This window comes from Macaca thibetana, chromosome 8 (genome assembly GCF_024542745.1).
Source record: "Macaca thibetana thibetana isolate TM-01 chromosome 8, ASM2454274v1, whole genome shotgun sequence".
Lineage (NCBI taxonomy): Eukaryota > Metazoa > Chordata > Mammalia > Primates > Cercopithecidae > Macaca > Macaca thibetana.
In genome coordinates this window covers 986979-1004730 of record NC_065585.1, presented here as the reverse complement: position 1 = coordinate 1004730, position 17752 = coordinate 986979, and the positions used below count along the sequence as shown (strand labels likewise).

Here is a 17752-nt window from a genome sequence, read left to right as displayed (position 1 = left end):
CCTCAGCTTCCGACCAGACACCGAGACCCATAACACCCCGCGCGCGGCCTGGCCCCGCCCCCGCACGCCGTTCCCGCCCCTTGAGCCCAGTGCGCAGCCTCGGATTGGCCAGGGCGGCTTTCGCTCCTCTGGTGGGCGGAGCTGCGGGCCACACAGCGGACCCCGAAGTGGAGCGCTGGGAGCCGTCCGTTGGCAGCCGAGTGTTGCTCCACATGGGGGAGGCCGGGGCTGGCACTGGCGCGCCGGGAGGGCCGGAGGGAAGCCCGGAGGCGGAGGTGGTGAAGCTGCTGCCCTTCCTGGCGCCGGGCGCGCGGGCGGACCTGCAGGCGGCCGCAGTGCGGCACGTGCTGGCGTTGACCGGCTCCGGGCCCGGCCGCGCGCTGCTGGCGGGACAGGAGGCGCTGCTGCAGGCTCTGGTGGAGCTGGCGCCGGCCTCTGCCCCGGCCCGCGACGCCGCCCGCGCGCTCGTGAACTTGGCCGCCGACCCCGGCCTGCACGAGACGTTGCTGGCGGCCGATCCCGGGCTGCCAGCGCGCCTGCTGGGCCGCGCGTTGGACCCGCAGTGGCCCTGGGCCGAGGAGGCGGCCGCCGCGCTGGCCAACCTCAGTCGCGAGCCGGGTCCGTGTGCCGAGCTGATGGCTGCGCTGGCGGCCGCGGAGCCGGCAGACTCGGGCTTGGAGCGGCTGGTGCGGGCGCTGTGCACGCCCGGCTACAACGCCCGCGCGCCCCTGCACTACCTGGCGCCGCTGCTCTCCAACGTCAGCCAACGGCCTGCGGCGAGGGCCTTCCTACTGGACCCCGACAGGTGAAGCCCAGGGCGCCCGCGCGGGCGGGGAGGGGACGGAAGTTAACGGGGACGGCCCTGAGTGACCCCTCCCAACAGGTGCGTGGTCCAGCGGCTGCTGCCCCTTACCCAGTACCCCGATTCCTCTGTACGCAGGGGCGGGGTGGTGGGAACGCTGCGGAATTGCTGCTTCGAGCACCGTGAGTGGTGGGTGTGGCGGGGGGGCGTCGCCAGGGGTGGGGACTGGACTCGGGGCTGCTCTGGACCAGTCTCTATTCCTGTCTCCCTATCCTCACCGTCCCTCAGGACATCACGAGTGGTTGCTTGGACCTGAGGTGGACATTCTCCCCTTTTTGCTCCTGCCCTTGGCTGGGCCTGAGGATTTCTCCGAGGAAGAGATGGAACGTGAGTGGCTAGTGTGGAGCCTCAGGGTTGGCCAGAGAGGAGGGAGGCCAGTGGAGGGAGAGAGAGGTGTCCAGGCCACAGGCTCCTTCTGAAACCTTGCAGCAGTGAGTTTGCTGAGCACAGGTGGGACTTACACAGGCAGAGCCTGGCCCAGCTGCCCAGCTCAGGGACACAGTGACTCCCACACGCTCACCCCTAGGGCTGCCTGTGGACTTACAGTACCTGCCACCAGACAAGCAGCGAGAACCTGATGCAGACATCCGCAAGATGCTTGTTGAAGCCATCATGCTGGTGAGCAGGAGCCCTGCTGCAATAAGCACCATCCCTGACACACACACGAGCATGCTGACATCTGGGTAACCTCTTCCACCTCCTCAGCTGACAGCCACAGCACCAGGTCGGCAGCAGGTGCGGGACCAGGGAGCCTACCTGATCCTTCGAGAGCTGCACAGCTGGGAGCCAGAGCCCGATGTGCGGGCGGCTTGTGAGAAGCTCATCCAGGTGGGTGCAGGGTTGGAGAGGCTGGGGAAGGGGTATCTGTAGCTGGCCGCTGCTCACCTGCTTCCCGTCTGGCAGGTGCTAATTGGGGATGAGCCTGAACGTGGCATGGAAAACCTGCTGGAGGTGCAGGTGCCTGAGGATGTGGAGCAGCAGCTGCAGCAGCTGGATTGCCGGGAGCAGGAGCAGTTGGAGCGGGAGCAGGAGCGGGAGCTGGAGCTGGCCCCAGAGCCATGGGTGGAGAGGGCCACACCCACCTGAGGCCCCTGCAGCCGGACACAAGCTCCAGGGTCCCCTTTGCCAGGCTTTCTCAGACCAGGCCTTCCTGCAGCTGCCTACAGGCCCCTTGAGTCCCCTTGCTCAGAGACTGTGCCCTGCTGAGAAGCAGAGCTACACTTAGGCTCCAGTAAGAATTGGAGGCACTTCCCAGCCCTGTGCAGTGTTGCTACCAGCAAGAATGAAGGTTGCGCACAGCAGTACTGTGGGCCAGGCACCGTGACTCTGCTGCCTGTGCAGAAGGTGGAGGTGGCAGGCGGATAGCCAGGGAGCCATGAGACCCTCTCAGCTCCCTGTTCCCTCTCAGCTCCCTGTTCCCTCTCAGCTCCCTGTTCCCTGAGACCTGGCTTCAAAGGGCTGACCCATGCCGGGCGCGGTGGCTCAAGCCTGTAATCCCAGCACTTTGGGAGGCCGAGACGGGCGGATCACAAGGTCAGGAGATCGAGACCATCCTGGCTAACCCGGTGAAACCCCGTCTCTACTAAAAAATACAAAAAACTAGCCGGGCGAGGTGGCGGGCGCCTGTAGTCCCAGCTACTCGGGAGGCTGAGGCAGGAGAATGGCGTGAACCCGGGAGGCGGAGCTTGCAGTGAGCTGAGATCGGGCCACTGCACTCCAGCCTGGGCGGCAGAGCGAGACTCTGTCTCAAAAAAAAAAAAAAAAAAAACAAACAAAAAAAAAAAAAAAAACAACAACAAAAAAAAAAACAAAGGGCTGACCCAGCCATACCTAGATCCTGGGGTCTTTCTAGGACTGTGCCTCCCTGCTTGACCTGTGCTCCAGGACCCTGCCCTCAACCCTGTCAACTCCCTATGTCTTCCTGTTTCCCAGTCTCAGATTGGGTGGGTGCTCTCACTGGCCTCTCTAGCTAGGCCATCTCCCTGGTCAGCTTCCTTGAGCCTGGGCCACTCCTCCCTGGCCTTCCTACCTCTGCCAAGAGCCTCCAGATGTGCCTGCAGCCTGGCCCCTGTCCAAGCCTCTCCCCCAGCCACCCTCTGCCCCTGCGGTAGAGCCCACTATGGGCTCAGGGATCTTACCTGCTTCTCCCTTGGACCTGTGTGCATCCCCCCACCTGCCAGGTCTGTGGCTGCTAAGCCCCACAGGGGCTTGCCACACTCTTCCCTTCCTGAGCCGATCTGACCTCACTGCCACCTCTTGCATTGGGCTCCTGAGGGCTGGCCCCTTCTCACTGATGGGCCCTCCCAGGCCCCTTGAACCCTGGTGAAGGAGCTTAACTTGTTTTTTTGAGCGTTCACAATGCCTCACTCCACACCCTAAAACTGGAGGCTCGGGTGCCAGGCGTCTCCTGCCTCCAGGATCTCCTCTCACCTGCCCCCAATAAAGCTCTGCCACTCATGCAGGCATGTGTGGACCATGTTTTCCCCTGGCCAGAGCCCCTGCCTGCCACTGGAGGCCACTTGCCCTCTCAGCACTCAGACATCTGCACTCTCTTCACAGAATAAATGCTTTATTTGGCCTTGCCCCACCCCCCCCACCCTCAGTTTACTGGAACGCCTCCTGGAGGCGCTCACTGTGGCTGGCTGCCACAGTGCTCCAGAGCACCAGCTGGGCGGAACCCACCCCTCTTCTGGGGTGTGCTTCCGGAGGCCTGAGCTCAGGGCCCTCATTCTCCTTGGGGATGCCCTGCTGTTGGGGGCAGTGCAGCTACAGGACTGGCCATTGGCACTCTTAAGTCTGTACCAGGCTCCAGGTCATCCATGGATGCTGGGAATTGGGACTGCACTTGCTTCTCTGCAAGGGACCACAGTGGGGTCAGGTGGAGTGCAGAGGGACCACGTGCTGCTCAGTTGCTCACCCACAGGGCCACACCACACCTGCCACAGCACTGAGGAAGAGCGTGTTCGCTGCAGGCCCAGGCATGTGTTTGGACGCAGCTGCAGCAGCCCCCAAATCAGGTCCTGGCACTGTGGGCGAGGGCTCACAGCTGCAGCCTCTCACCACTCCAGCACCCACCTTCACCCCATGCACATCACTGCCAATGGTGCCAGCAGCTTAGAGGGGTCAGTTCTGTCGCCAGTGGGGAGACAGGCATAGAGGGGCAAGGCAGTGTGCCCTGGGCTAGTGCAGAGCTCAGGTTCGCAGCCACAGCCTTTCCTGAACTGCATTTTGAGTCAGGTCCTCCACCAGTCCAGCTTCCCCAGAACTTGTCACTGCCGTGCATGGACCAACCGCTTCCCAGCCTAAGTGGGGAGGATGCCAGGTTCGGTCTCTTCCACCACGCAGGACTACCCCCTTGGGAGTCCAGGTCTTCTTCACTGCCGCTCTCTAGGCCTGAGCTAGGTGTGGGAAGGTCATGGGGTGGTGCTTACCTGGGAACAGACCTGGCCAGAAGGTGGGACCGCAGTGCATGAGGTGCAGCATGCAGTGGGGCTGGGGCTCCTTGAAGGGCAGCTTCTTACTCACCATGGCATAGAGGATGACACCTCTGGGGACATGAGCTACGGGTGTGGCCTCTCCCCAGCCCTCCCATGGGCCCTGGCCACAGGGTTGGGGTGCCCTGGGGGCACTCAGACTCCACAGGTTGCCCCATTGCCTGGGTCAGGGCTCCCTGGGAGGCACTCACAGGCTCCACAGGTCGGCCTGCTCCCTGCTATACTTGCTGCTCACGAGGATCTCGGGCTGTGTAGACTGGGGAGTCGCAGAAAGTGCTGAGCAGTGAGTTCCTGGGCCCCACGCAGTCGGCAAAGCCAAAATCTGTACCAGGTGCATGGGGAGGGTGGCACTGTGCGTGAGGGTCGGGTGCAGGATGCCAGTCTGCAGGGATGGCTGTGGAGGCTTGCGGGGTTGCATGCAGTGTGTGGCCGACAGCAAGAGTGTGGGTGTGGATAAGGTGGGCCTGGTCTGGGGCATACGTAGGGGTTAGGCCAGTGGCCTCAGGCCCGTGGGTAAGGGTGGCCCGCAGGCCTTCTGGGAGAGCTGAAGGCAGAGGCCTGGCTGGGACAAGCATGGGGTGTGGGCCCTGCAGGTGGAGGCATTCAACCCCAGGCTGGGGTCCGGGCGGGGGCTGTGGGCTCACCGGTCAGCTTGAGAAGGCCGTGGCTGTCCAGCAGGATGTTCTCGCCCTTCAGGTCCCTGCATGGGAGAGGGGAGGCAGGAGGTAGGGCTGGCTTGGGCTCAAGTGGGCCTCTCTGTGCCTGTGGGCAGACGATTGACCCAGGTGCCGCCCTCTCTGGTAGGCGATGCCCACACTGTGGTAGTGTGCCATGGCACTGACCAGCTGCCGGAACAGTCTGAGGACTTCCTTCTCCTCCAGCCCTGGGTGGCAGAGGTGGTCCAACGCAGCGTTGATGTGCTCCAGCAGGTCGCCCTGGGCCACCAGCTCCGGCACGAGCTGGCTGCTCTGATAGGTCTCATACAGCTGCACCTGCAGCCCACACACCTGCCATCACCCTGAGGCAGGGCCAAGGGTGTGCTGGAACTGTCAAGGGTAGCAGATCCAGGTTCCAGGATGGGGTTGGGCTCCAGCCCTGGGGCAAAAGGGAGGTCCAAGGTGGGGGGAGGGGGCAATAGGCCTGGGGCAGGCAGCTGGCTGGGGAGAGCTACCCTTGGGGAAGGGGAGGGTGGGGACAGGCTGTGTCTAGGCCTCTGCCCACCACGTTTAGGTGCTTGTAGGTAGTGTTGAGTGATGGAGATCTCACGGGGCAGGAGCTTGCGGGAAAACTCCACCGGGGCCTCGGTTGTGGAGACGATCTTGACAGCTATCTGTAGGGTGGATGGCACTTGCTGTGTGAGACTTGGCCCCTGAGGGGCTGGCTGTGGTAAGGCAGGCCCCTGTCCTTTATACACTTTGCTGGAATCCTCAGGGGGGGACGCTGGGTGAGCAGTGCCCTCGGAGGGCAGCGATGACCTCCCCCACTCCCTCCTGTGCCAAGTACTCTGTGTTCAAGGGGTTTGGGAACAGGGGATGGTCAGCCTGCAGGAGCCCCAGAGAGGCCTCTGGGGAGGAAATGGGACTGGGGAGAGTCTCAGACGGAGGAAGCTGGAGCAGCTGGATGGTGCCTGAGTGGGTTTGGGACACTGAGGGGCCTGCTGGCCAGGCTGGGGGGCACTGGAGCCCCTTGGGGAGGGAGGTAAACCTGCCTTACCATGGTGTAGCGCTTGCCCTGCAGATCGGAGGACAGCTTGGGGTTGTGGTGCATGCACTTGTGGGTGGCATCGGCCAAGTACACTTTGGGGAACAGGTAGCCATTGTCCTTGCCCTCATGTATCTGCTCTGTGAAGGTTCTCTGATCCAGCTTCTGCCTGCTGCTGCCCTTCACGGAGGGCAGTGCATGGGAGGGGGTGTAGTGGTCCAGTTTCACCAGTCTTGGGGGGCACGACTGAGGCCTGACTTGTGTCAGAGGGCAGGGGCCAGGGAGGTGGGGGGCGCTGGGTGGGAACTGCGTCCTTCTTGAGGCAGCAGCCACGTTTCTGAAGACTTGCTGGGACTGCGGCAGAAGCAGGGAGTGATGGGGCTGTGAGCTCAGGGCGGGGGCTGGCACAGCCCTGGACTGGGCAGGGGGAGGGCTAGCTTGGGGAGAGGAGGGGCAGGTTCTAGAATGGAGAATTCTAGAGCTGTACCTGCATTGTGCCCTCGAAGCGTACGTCTTCTCGTTTTGGGGACCTGCCCGCTCTGAGGACATCTTGTGGGACCAGTCCTGCCCACATGGGGCCCACTCTCTGTGAGGTGAAAACCCAATTCAAGAGCTATAGCCAGGCTGAGGCCTCTGTGGACCCCTCTTGACGTGGCTGGCCACAGAAGGCCATTAAAGAAATGAGGGTGGGGATTTCTGGGGCATAAAGACAGGAAAAGGGACACATACGTGCCAACCACCATTTCAACTGCACCCCTTCCTCCTTCGAGAGGATACCATGGCCACACTCAGCTGGGCCCTAAGGTGGGCTGAGCCAGAGGAAGGCGTGCAGTTGAAATGGTGGTTGGAGCCCTGTCTGTCTCCCAGCCTTCTCCACTGGAGCCCAGGCCAGCAGGGTGCAGGAAGCCTCCCACCTAGAGACCTCTGCAGACTTGACCACACACCCTAGGGCAAGCAAGGACCCCACCCCTGAGCCCACCTCTGATCCTACAGCTCCAAGAGACAGAAGCCAACTTTGCCCCTCCCTTCTGGACCCCAGAGTGCGCTGTGGGCACTATTGGTAACGTCTGAGTGCCAGCTGTGTGCTGGGTGCCATTCTGGGCAGTCACACCAGCTACAGCTACCACCTGTAGCAGTCCTGCCCCCATTCACAGAACACATTCAGGTGCCCAGCCCGTGGGGGCAGTTCACATCCAGGATCTCAAGTCCTAACACAACCAAGCAATCCTCACTTTACAAATGATGAAATTAAGGCCCCATGGTGGGGAAGCCCAACCCAAATGTGTCATCTCTGCTGTGAGCTGGACAGCACAGTGGCTGTGAGCCTGGAGGGCAGCCATCATGGGAATGTCTGCAAGGGGCCAGTGCTTGGTACAGGCCAGTGAGTCTGGGGAATTGGAGTCTCCTCTACCGAGATCTGTGGGTGCACGTGGCATGTTTGCTGCAGAAAAGGCCCTGGAACGGGCTGGCTTGAACTGGAAAAACACACTTTTTCATCCCTTTTGGACCATGAGCTTTTGAGAGCAAGGCATGTGTTTGATATTCCTTTGCTCACCCTCATCCCTTGTTTGGCAAATTGCCTGGGATACAGGAAATAAGGACAAGATCTGGGTGTAGTGCCTCATGCCTGTAATCCCAGCACTTTGGATGACCAAGGCAGGAGGATCTCTTGAGTCCAGGAGTTTCAGACCAGCCTGGGTAACAGAGACCTTGTCTCTGCAAGAAAACTTAAAAATTAGCCAGACTTGGTGGTGCCCACCTGTAGTTCCAGCTATTTGGGAGGCTGAGGCAAGAGGATCACTTGAGCGCAGGAATTTAAGGCTGCTGTGAGCTGTGATCGTGCCACTGCACTCCAGCCTGGGTAACAGTGAGAGGCCTCATTTCAACAGTAAAACCTAGCTTGGGCCGAGCGCGCTGGCTCACGCCTGTAATCCCACAACTTTGGGAAGCCGAGACTGGCAGATCACGAGGTCAAGAGATCGAGACCATCCTGGTTAATATGGTGAAACCCCCATCTCTACTAAAAACACACAAAAAAGTAGCCTGGTGTGGTGGCAGGCACCTGCAGTCCCAGCTACTCGGGAGGCTGAGGCGGGAGAATGGCGTGAACCCGGGAGGCAGAGGTTGCAGTGAGCAGAGATTGTACCACTGCACTCCAGCCTGGACGACAGAGTGAGACTCCCTCTCAAAAAACAAAAACAAAAACAAAAACCCAGCTTGGGCAACATAGTGAGACCCTGTCTCTTCAAAAAATTTAAAAATCAGTCAGGTGTGGTGGTGTGCCCTGTGGTCCCAGCTACTCCAGAGGCTGAGGTGGGAGAATCACCTGAGCCCGGGGAGGTTGAGGTTGCAGTGAGCACCACTGCACTCCAGCCTGGGTGACAGACCTCAGAAAAAACAAACTGGTTTGTGGTTGACCTGGGGGTGAGGAAAAAAGAGAAACTGCTCCAGGCAATTTAAGCAGGTGGGACTGGTTGCTCAAGTGTTAGAAGGGCTGGAGAGGCACGGGGGCAGGGTGGAGTTCGTCGAAGGTGGGGGCTGCAAGAAACGGCCACTCTAGAACCGGAGCCAGGTGGTCCTGACCCAGGGTAGCTGAGCCTCTGGGCTCTGCAGCGGAGCCTGGGAGCCTGCGCCCCCTGCGGCGCACCTCCTCTCCCTCCCGGCTCCCACCAGTGCCAGGACGCGGCCGGAAGCCCGCGAGTGTCAAGCCAACTGATGACTGCAGGCTCAGAACGGCCATTGGCTCTGTCCACCCTCCCTTTGCAGTCTCGATTATCCGCGTCGTTGGCTGCACTTGAATTCATTCCCGGGGCTTCACTGGGCAGCCGTCCCGTGCTGGGATTTGTGCGGAGCCCTAGGGAGAAAATGCAGACTCAGGCCTGCCCCCTGGCGGAGGGGCTGGCGCTTGTTTGCGGTCGGAGCGAAAGCGGGGTTGTGCTGCGCGCAGCAGCTGTGTGCGTGGCGCGGAGGCGACTCCGAGACCGGGAGGGGACAGGGCCACAGGCGCGTGGCAAGTCGCCGCAGGGGCCGCGCCCACATCCGCGAAGGGTCCTGTGCTCTCCTGGGCGCCGACCCCACAGCGGGAGCCCAGTCCCTCCGGCCTGGAGTGGACATCCTGCCTGCGCTGCTCCCGCCGCCTCCGCCTCTGCCGACGCCCAGCCTGGACGCGCGGCGGGCGCTTTCCTTCCTCACATCGCTCTTATCGCGTCCCGAGCTCCCGGGACCCTGCTGGCCGCCTCTTTCCCAACGAGCGCAGAGCCCCGAGTGTCCTGCCCCTCTCCCGGTGCCGCGGCCTCCAGCGGGCGCTTCCGGGCAGACAGAGGGCGGGCGTGTGCTTGCGAGCGGCCGCAACGCCGCGCCGAGCCCGCGTCCCCGGCGTCTGGGAGCGGAGGTCGCCAGGGATCTGTGCGTCCGACGGGGGCACGGGGACGGCTGGCGTCGCTGTCACGAGCCTGAAGGCCGCGCCTGCGCAGTGGCGGCCGCGCTGGCGCTCTTCAGACAGAGGCGGTGGCCCAGGAGCGGCCGGGGGCGGGGCCGAGCGAAAGCCGAGTCTGCGCACTCTTGCTTTGCAAATGAAGGTGGGCGGGGTGGAGCGAGCGTGAGAGACGTGCACCTGACCAATAACTGCGGAGATCGTTCGGGGGCGGGGACCTACTGCCGCGCTCCGGGCTGCGGTTGGCCAGAAGGCAGCGAGGGCGGGCTCGGCGCGCGAGGCTCCGCCCACTCCGGGGCCACTGCTGGGCGGGAAGGCGGCGCCCCGGCGGAGGTGGCGGCGGCTCCTCAGGTAAACGGCGGGCGGAGATGAGCCTTCGGCGGCGCTGGGGAAGCGCCTCCCGGGGAAGTCTGGGCTGGAGAGCCTGAGGCCGCTCCCTTGGCGGGGCCGCGGAGGAAGCCGAGTCAGGAGGCGCCTTCCCAAGGTCACAGGGCGAGCGCTGGGAGGGTCCTGGGTGTCGCGGGGACCTTGGCTCAGGTGTGCGCCGCGCCACAGCCCGAAAGAGAGGCCGGAGCTGTGCGGCTGTTCTCTCCTCCGCGCCGCTAAGTGGTCTCGGCCGCTCGACCGCCCCTCCTCGGGGAGCGCGGTGGTCCCCGGTGCCCGCCCCTCCCGGGAGCGCGGTGGTCCCCGGTGCCCGCCCCTCCCGGGAGCGCGGTGGTCCCAGGTGCCCGCCCCTCCCGGGAGCGCGGTGGTCCCCGGTGCCCGCCCCTCCCGGAAGCCCGGTGGTCCCCGGTGCCCGGCCCTCCCCGGGAGCGCGGTGGTCCCCGGCCCTTCTCCCCCAAGCGGGGCCACCGGGGGTCCTCTCTCCGGGAAGCCAAGCATACGCCTGGAGCCTGCGAAGCCGGCGTGCCCCGGCCTCCGTATGCCTTCCGTATTCTCTGACGATCGCGAGCAGGAAGGTGATTTGTCCCTAGTCACGAGGATGACTGGTCATAGCGTGCAGGGCATAGAGCTGGCAGGGCCGCGGGGAGCCAGCCCTCACTCAGCCAAGGTGAGACCTAGGGGCTGCCGGGCAGGAGCTGAGCGGCCGATTTGGGGTCGGGTTTTCGGGCAGCGTCAGTGCAGCTGCAGGGTTAGGGTCAGAGGAACCACTCCGCGGGCGCTGGTGGCTCGGCCCTACACACTCTGGGGAGGGGCTCCTTTGCCTGCTCAGGTGGGGAAGGGACAGACCCATAAACTCAAGTGCAGTGAGGTAAGCAGAAAGGGGTACGGGGGCGTGGCCGAACTCAGGGGTGTGAGCAGAGTTGGGTCGGGGACAGCCCCGTAGGCAGGAACCACTTTGGAAGGGGATGGTGGTGAACGCACACGATGCGGTAAGACGCAGGCAGGGTAGGGCCGGTGATAAGTCAGGTGAGGGTGATGAGTTTAGAGCTGTTGGGTCTCAGTGCGATGACCATGGATGGAGATGTCCTGGGGAGGCGAGGGCTGGAGATGCGTGTGGGAATCGTTGTTTGCGGCATGTTTCATCGGCGGTACGTGTTTGTGACGTGGCTGCATGGACAGTCTGGGCACCCTGGGGTGCTGCTGTCAGCAGGATCTTCACTGCTTAGTCTCAGGCTCCCAAGGTCCTCGTGAACAGGTGTCTCTGGTCTCTCTTTGATGTCAGAGTGGAATGACCTGAGGTTGAGCTGTCTTTGTTAACTTGAAACTGACATGCAGGCCTCTGTGGCTTGTGGAGACCTGCACTTCATCATTTCCCCCTGGCTGGTGTTGATTGCTGACTGCTGCAGGACACCAGGGGATCAGAGGTGGAGGATGTGGGGCGTGTGTTTGCCTGAGTTTGTGGCTGTCGCCTGTGTCAGGAAACAGGTGCCTGTGCTTAGTTTTCTTTCCCAGGGTCCACAGAGGCCCAGGAGAGAAGCCTGGTTGCTACCCTCTGTCTCATAGCCCCTTTCACAGAGCTGGTTATTTGGGGTAGACATCCTCTGTCTGTGCCAGTCCACACAGCTTGGTCTCTTTGCGGTAGGAGCACCATGAAAGGCTCCCGTGGCTCTTGCGAGCTCCTAGTCAGTGCTCAGAGAACACGGACTGCTGCCCATCATGAGAAATGTGCTTTCTTCACTGAGCTGGAGGGGCCACCTGGTTTTGGGGGTTTGCACGCGCACCAGTGACACAGCTTGGTGTGGCCTGTATTGAGGAACCATGTTCTCGGTGGACTGTGAGCAGTGGGCTGTGGGATTGCATTTCCCTGGGTCATCAGCCCAGGCCTTGTTGGTGACTTTGGAGGTTGATTCTGCGGCTGCTGTGCTAGGAGAGAAGGTTCCTTGGACCTGACGCATGGGTGGGGCATTCTGTGACCTCCTATTCTCCCTGCACACACCCAGCCCCGCAGGCTGGCTCACCAGTGCTTCTGGGCTATGGTTCCTGTGGCCTGCACAGCCTCGCACACCCCCACCTAACCCTTTCGGACCCAGTGCAGTGCCTCTGTTGTGTGCACGGGTGTGGCAGCCATACTGTTTGTGGCCAGAGGGCTTTCAAGACAGGAACTCTGGGCCTGTGATGGTGACTCCGGGTGTTTACTAAATGTGGTTGAATAAATGAAAAGGAAGCAGCTCTTTCATTCACACAGAAATGTGTGCTATGTAGGGAGAGAAAACCCTATCAAACCTGCCTGCCACCTTCTCCCGTTCATTTGCTTTTTAGTAATTTAACCAGAGCCCTGATTAGCATTTGTGTTTTTTTTCTGACATCCCCGTTACATACATGTCTGTGTACTAGTGTTAGGGCATCTGTAGATAGATGTGGAAAAGTGGAAATTTAGCCACTGAGGCTTGTTGCAGCTGTTCTTCAGGCTCTGCTACTGGCACCAGCACCTGAGTGGCCCCTGTCCTCAGCACGTCAGATGCTCTTGGTGTTCAACTGTGTGCTGGCCTCACTGCAAGTCTTTGACTTGTGATAGTTTTTGCCATGTAGCCTACAAGTAGAGGTACTGGTCATCACTGATCATCACCATTTATAGGTGATGGGACAGGGCACAGGGATTTTCCGTGCCTGCTCGTGGCTTACTGGCTCTGCCACTGAGCCCTTATCCAGCTGCTGATATGGGAGTGCTAGGAAGAGAACAGCGTGGTCCCTTATGGAATGGGGGAAGGGAAGTGCTGGGTAGAGTAGGGCATGGTCCCTGGCTAGGGCTCCACCCCCACGGACCTAGGTGAGGACAGGCACTCCTGCCTTCCTGCCCAGATGTTGCATTTCCCAAGACCACCCTGGCCTGCCATACCCTCCTCCTGTGCCTATAAAAACCTGAGACCCAGGCCGAGGGTGATGGCTCATGCTTGTAATCCCGGCACTTTGGGAGGCCCAGGCAGGTGGATCAGGAGTTTGAGACCAGCCTAGCCAACATGGTGAAACTCCGTCTCCACTAAAAATACAAAAATTAGTCGAGCATGGTGGTGGGCACCTGTAATCCCAGCTACTCAGGAGGTTGAGGCAAGAGAATCTCTTGAACCCTGGGAGGCGGAGGTTGCAGTGAGCCGAGATCGCGCCGTTGCATTCCAGCCTGGGTGACAGAGCAAGATTCTGTCTCAAAAAAACAAAACAAAACAAACAAACAAACAAACTCCAAGACGCTAGCAAGGCAGGGACACAGGCAGCTGGACATGGAGAGGAGCAGACTGACGGAAGAAGACACAGCAGCTGGACCTCGAGGGGAGCACACCCGTGGAAGAGCAAACCAACAGACGCCAGCACGCTGGCAGGCCATCGACTGGCTGGACAAGGCGGAGTTTGGCCAGGACGGTCGGTCAGAGGAGAGCCGGGGCCGCCAAGCGGCCCAACTCCAGGGGAAGACCATCTGCCTTCCGGCTCCCCCATTGGCTTAGAGCTTCTTCCACTCAATAACACTTTACACTCATTCTCCAAGCCCGGGTGTGATCCGATTCTTCCATTACACCAAGGGGCAAGAACCTGGGATACAGAAAGCCCTCTGTCCTTGTGAGAAGTAAAGCGTATAATTGAGCTGGCTAACACAAGCTGCCTATAGACAGCAAACTAAAAAAGCACCCTGGAACACACGCCCACTGGGACTTCAGCTGTAGACATTCACCCCTAGATACAGCCTGTCCGTCTCTGTGCTCCCCTAGAGGTTTGGGCAGTGGGGCACTGAAGAAGCAGTTCACACCCACATCACACGCCCTGCGACGGGGACAAGGGAACATTTCCGCAGCACCGAGCCGCACTGCTGTCGGTCAGCTCTGGAAGGGCAGCTGAGTGCCTCTGTTCATCCTAGGGGCAGTCAGCACAGTCCCCATATGTCTGCCGGCCATCTCTCTGTCTTCTGAGAATTGCACATCCTTTGCTCTTTCCTGTTTATCTCAGGGATGTGCACAAGCTCCTTTGCATACCGTAGTCCTTCCCTCTCCACAGGGCTACTCTCATACCTATATACCTATGATAAAGTGTAACTATAAATGAAACACAGCGAGAGACTGACAATAAATAACAAAATAGAACAATTTATGACAATACTCAGGGCAGCGTGCAATTTAAAACAGAGTTCATTTCTGAAATTTTTCTATTTAATATTTTGGACTGTGTTTGATTGTGGGTAGCTGAAACCAAGGAAAGTAAAACAGGATAAGAGATAAGAGGGGACTACTATGTTAATATAAGGCAGGTTATCTTCTCATATATTATGATTGGTTTATCATAACTGCCTTGTATTTGATTTAAAAAAAAATTTTTTTTTTTTTTTTTTTTTTTTTTTTTTGAGACGGAGTCTCACTCTGTTGCCAGGCTGGAGTGCAGTGGCACGATTTTGGCTCACTGCAACCTGCGTCTCCTGGGTTCAAGCCATTCTCCTGCCTCAGCCTCCCGAGTAGCTTGGGACTACAGGCGTGTGAAAAATTATTTTTTTAATTGACAAAATTGTATATATTTGTGGTGTCTGACCTGTTTTGAAATATGTATACCTTGTGGAATGGCTAAATCAAGCTAATTAACACATACATGACCTCATATACTTTCTTTTTTTTTTTGAGACGGAGTCTCACTCTGGCCCAGGCTGGAGTGCAGTGGGCGGATCTCAGCTCACTGCAAGCTCCGCCTCCCGGATTCACGCCATTCTCCTGCCTCAGCCTCCCGTGTAGCTGGGACTACAGGCACCCGCCACCTCACCCGGCTAGTGTTTTGTATTTTTTAGTAGAGACAGGGTTTCACCGTATTAGCCAGGATGGTCTCAATCTCCTGACTTCGTGATCCACCCGTTTTGGCCTCCCAAAGTGCTGGGATTACAGGCTTGAGCCACCGCGCCCGGCCCCCCATATACTTACTTTTTTTTTGAGATGGAGTCTTGCTTTGTTGCCCAGGCTGGAGTGCAGTGGCGCAACCTTGGCTCACTGCAAGCTCTGCCTCCCGGGTTCATGCCATTCTCTTGCCTCAGCCTCCTGAGTAGCTGGGACTACAGGCGCCCACCACCACGCCTGGCCAATTTTTTGTATTTTTTAGTAGACACGGGGTTTTACCATGTTAACCAGGATGGTCTCGATCTCCTGACCTTGTGATCTGCCTGCCTTGGCCTCCCAAAGTGCTAGGATTACAGGCGTGAGCCACCGCTCCCGGCCATGACCTCAAGTACTTTCTAGTTGTGCCGAGAGCACTTAAAATCTACTGTCAGCAATTTTCAAGTATATATCACGTTGTTGTTAACTGTAGTCATCTATGTTGTGCAATAGATCCCTTGAATTTATTCTTCCTGTCTAACTGAAGCATTGACCCTGTGACCAACATCTCCCCAGTCCTCCGCCTCTGCCAGCCCCTGGTAACCGCAGTTCTCCTCTGCTTCTAGGAGTTCAGCTTTTCATAGAAGTTGGGATTCCACGTGTGAGAGATCGTGTGGCTGTCGTTCTGTTCCTGGCTTATTTTACTTTACATAACATTCTTCAGTTCATCCCATTTCTTGCAAATGACAGGAATTCCTTCTTCTTCTTCTTCTTCTTCTTTTTTTTTTTTGACAGAGTTTCGCTCTTGTTGCCCAGGCTGGAGTGTAATGGCTTGATCTCGGCTCACTGCAACCTCTGCCTCCTGGGTTCAAGCAATTCACTCGCCTCGGCCTCTCCACTAGCTGGGATTACATGTGCTCACAACCACACCTGGCCAATTTTTGTGTTTTTAGTAGAGATGGGGTTTCACCATATTGGCCAATCTGGTCTCGAACTGCTGACCTCAGGTGATCCACCTGCTTCGGCCTCCCAAAGTGCGGGGTTACAGGTGTGAGCCACTGTGCCCAGCCTCCTTTTTTAAGACTGAATAGGCCGGGCGCGGTGGCTCAAGCCTGTAATCCCAGCACTTTGGGAGGCCGAGACGGGCGGATCACAAGGTCAGGAGATCGAGACCATCCTCGCTAACACGGTGAAACCCCGTCTCTACTAAAAAATGCAAAAAAACTAGCCGGGCGGGTTGGCGGGCGCCTGTAGTCCCAGCTACTCGGGAGGCTGAGGTAGGAGAATGGCGTAAACCTGGGAGGCGGAGCTTGCAGTGAGCTGAGATCCAGCCACTGCACCCCAGCCTGGGCGACAGAGCAAGACTCCGTCTCAAAAAAAAAAAAAAAAAAAAAAAAAAAAAGACTGAATAATATTCCATTGTGATATATACCACATTGTCTTTGTTTTATTTTTATTTTGTTCTTTCTTTAAATAAATACCACATTTTCTTTATTCATTCATCCATTGGTGCACACTTCGGCTGATTCCATATCTTGGCTTTTGTGAATGGTGCTCCAGTAACCATGGCAGTGCAGATGTCTTTTTTGAATCCTAATTTCATTTCCTCTGGATATGTACTCAGGATCATTGGATGATATGGCAGTTCTGTTTTTATTTATTTATTTTGAGACAGATTCTTGCTCTGTCGCCCAGGCTGGAGTGCAGTGGTGCGATCTCAGCTCACTACAACCTCTGCCTCCTGGGTTCAAGTGATTCTCCTGCCTCAGCCTCCCGAGTAGCTGGGACTACAGGCACCTACCACCATACTTGGCTAATTTTTTGTATTTTTAATAGAGATGGGGTTTCACCGTGTTAGCCAGGATGGCCTCGATCTCCTGACCTGGTGATCCACCCGCCTTGGCCTCCCAAAGTGCTGGGATTACAGGTGTGAGCCAAAGTGCCTGCCCTTTTTTTTTTTTTTTTTTTTTTTTGAGATGGGGCCTGGCTCTGTTGCCCAGGCTAGAGTGCAGTGGTACAATCTGGGCTCACTGTAATCTCCGCCTCCTGGGTTCAAGCCATTCTCCTGCCTCAGCCTTCCGAGTAGCTGGGATTACAGGCACGTGCCACCACGCCTGGCTAATTTTTAAAAATTTTTTTAGTAGAGATGAGGTTTTACCATGTTGGTCAGGCTGGTCTCAAACTCCTGACCTTAAGTGATCCACAGCTGTAGACCTCAGTCTATGGTACAAACCAGGCAATTCAACTTGTTCTTGTAAAGTCATGGCTTTCTTCTGCTTCTGGGGAACACTTCCAGCACCACTGCTGGCACTTTGTATGGGTCCCGTGGTGTCATGCAAAGCACTGACTAAACATGTTGAAAAATGTGGGAGAACCACGGGCTTTACCGCAAACCGCTCACGCGGGGGTGATGGCGTCCCACGGTGTGTTAAGCAGATACACTCAGTGCCTGAGCTCACTGCAGTAGCAATAAGAGGTGGCTATGGAAATACCACAGTACTACAGTATGTGCTACACTTAATTCTGTGTAGTTGTGATTCAATACTGCATCTTTTTTTTTGTTTGTTTGTTTTGAGACGGAGTTTCCCTCTTGTCGCCCAGGCTGGCGTACAATGGCGTGATCTCAGCTTGCTGCAACCTCCACCTCCTGGGTTCCAGCGATTCTCCTGCCTCAGCCTCCCGAGTAGCCGGGATTACAGGCATGCACCACCATGCCCAGCTAATTTTTTTTTTTTTTCTTAGACACAGTCTTGTTCTGTGGCCCAGGCTGGAGTGCAGTGGTGCGATCTCGGCTCACTGCAATCTCTGCCTCCTAGGTTCAAGCAATTCTCTCCCTCAGCCTCCCGAGTAGCTGGGATTACAGGCACCCACCACCATGCCCGGCTAATTTTTGTATTTTTAGTAGAGACGGGGTTTCACCATGTTGGCCAGGCTGGTCTTGAACTCCTGACATCGTGAGCCACCCACCTCGACCTCCCAAAGTTCTGGGATTACAGTCATGAGCCACCGCGCCCAGCCTAATTTTGTATTTTTAGTAGAGATG

At 58.2% G+C, this 17752-nt stretch overlaps 3 protein-coding genes across 9 annotated transcripts in view; 2 read left to right on the top strand and 1 right to left on the bottom strand.

Moving 5' to 3' along the window:
* The first annotated feature begins 212 nt into the window (after positions 1-212).
* Positions 213-1969, top strand: HGH1 (HGH1 homolog). Its single transcript, XM_050800945.1, has 6 exons — positions 213-805; positions 884-984; positions 1091-1189; positions 1389-1480; positions 1568-1690; positions 1766-1969. Exons 1-6 carry the CDS (start codon positions 213-215, stop codon positions 1946-1948), a joined length of 1191 nt encoding a protein of 396 aa, XP_050656902.1. The 3' UTR covers positions 1949-1969.
* A 1535-nt stretch (positions 1970-3504) lies between these two features.
* Positions 3505-9465, bottom strand: LOC126960987 (testis-specific serine/threonine-protein kinase 5-like). The gene is given in 8 exon segments (XM_050800964.1): positions 3505-4678; positions 5001-5056; positions 5199-5348; positions 5578-5610; positions 5612-5686; positions 6070-6411; positions 6545-6643; positions 8384-9465. Coding segments are annotated over 7 exon segments (834 nt in total). The 5' UTR covers positions 6632-6643; positions 8384-9465; the 3' UTR covers positions 3505-4587.
* A 310-nt stretch (positions 9466-9775) lies between these two features.
* MROH1 (maestro heat like repeat family member 1) overlaps positions 9776-17752 on the top strand; it is a 120014-nt gene continuing 112037 nt past the window's right edge. For 6 of the 7 annotated variants that reach the window (XM_050800822.1, XM_050800820.1, XM_050800821.1 and 3 more), the window contains exon 1: positions 9782-9841. The gene's annotated coding sequence lies outside the window, so the exon portion shown is untranslated. Of the gene's footprint in view, positions 9842-17752 lie in introns of all 7 variants that reach the window. The other variant, XM_050800819.1, reaches the window with a different exon arrangement.

Coding starts and splice junctions, on each gene's coding strand:
- HGH1 (XM_050800945.1), top strand. CDS start 213: ATGGGGGAGGCCGGGGCTGGCACTGGCGCGCCGGGAGGGCCGGAGGGA. Junction 1,190..1,388: donor CTCCGAGGAAGAGATGGAAC/GTGAGTGGCTAG, acceptor GCTCACCCCTAG/GGCTGCCTGTGGACTTACAG. Junction 1,691..1,765: donor CTTGTGAGAAGCTCATCCAG/GTGGGTGCAGGG, acceptor CCCGTCTGGCAG/GTGCTAATTGGGGATGAGCC.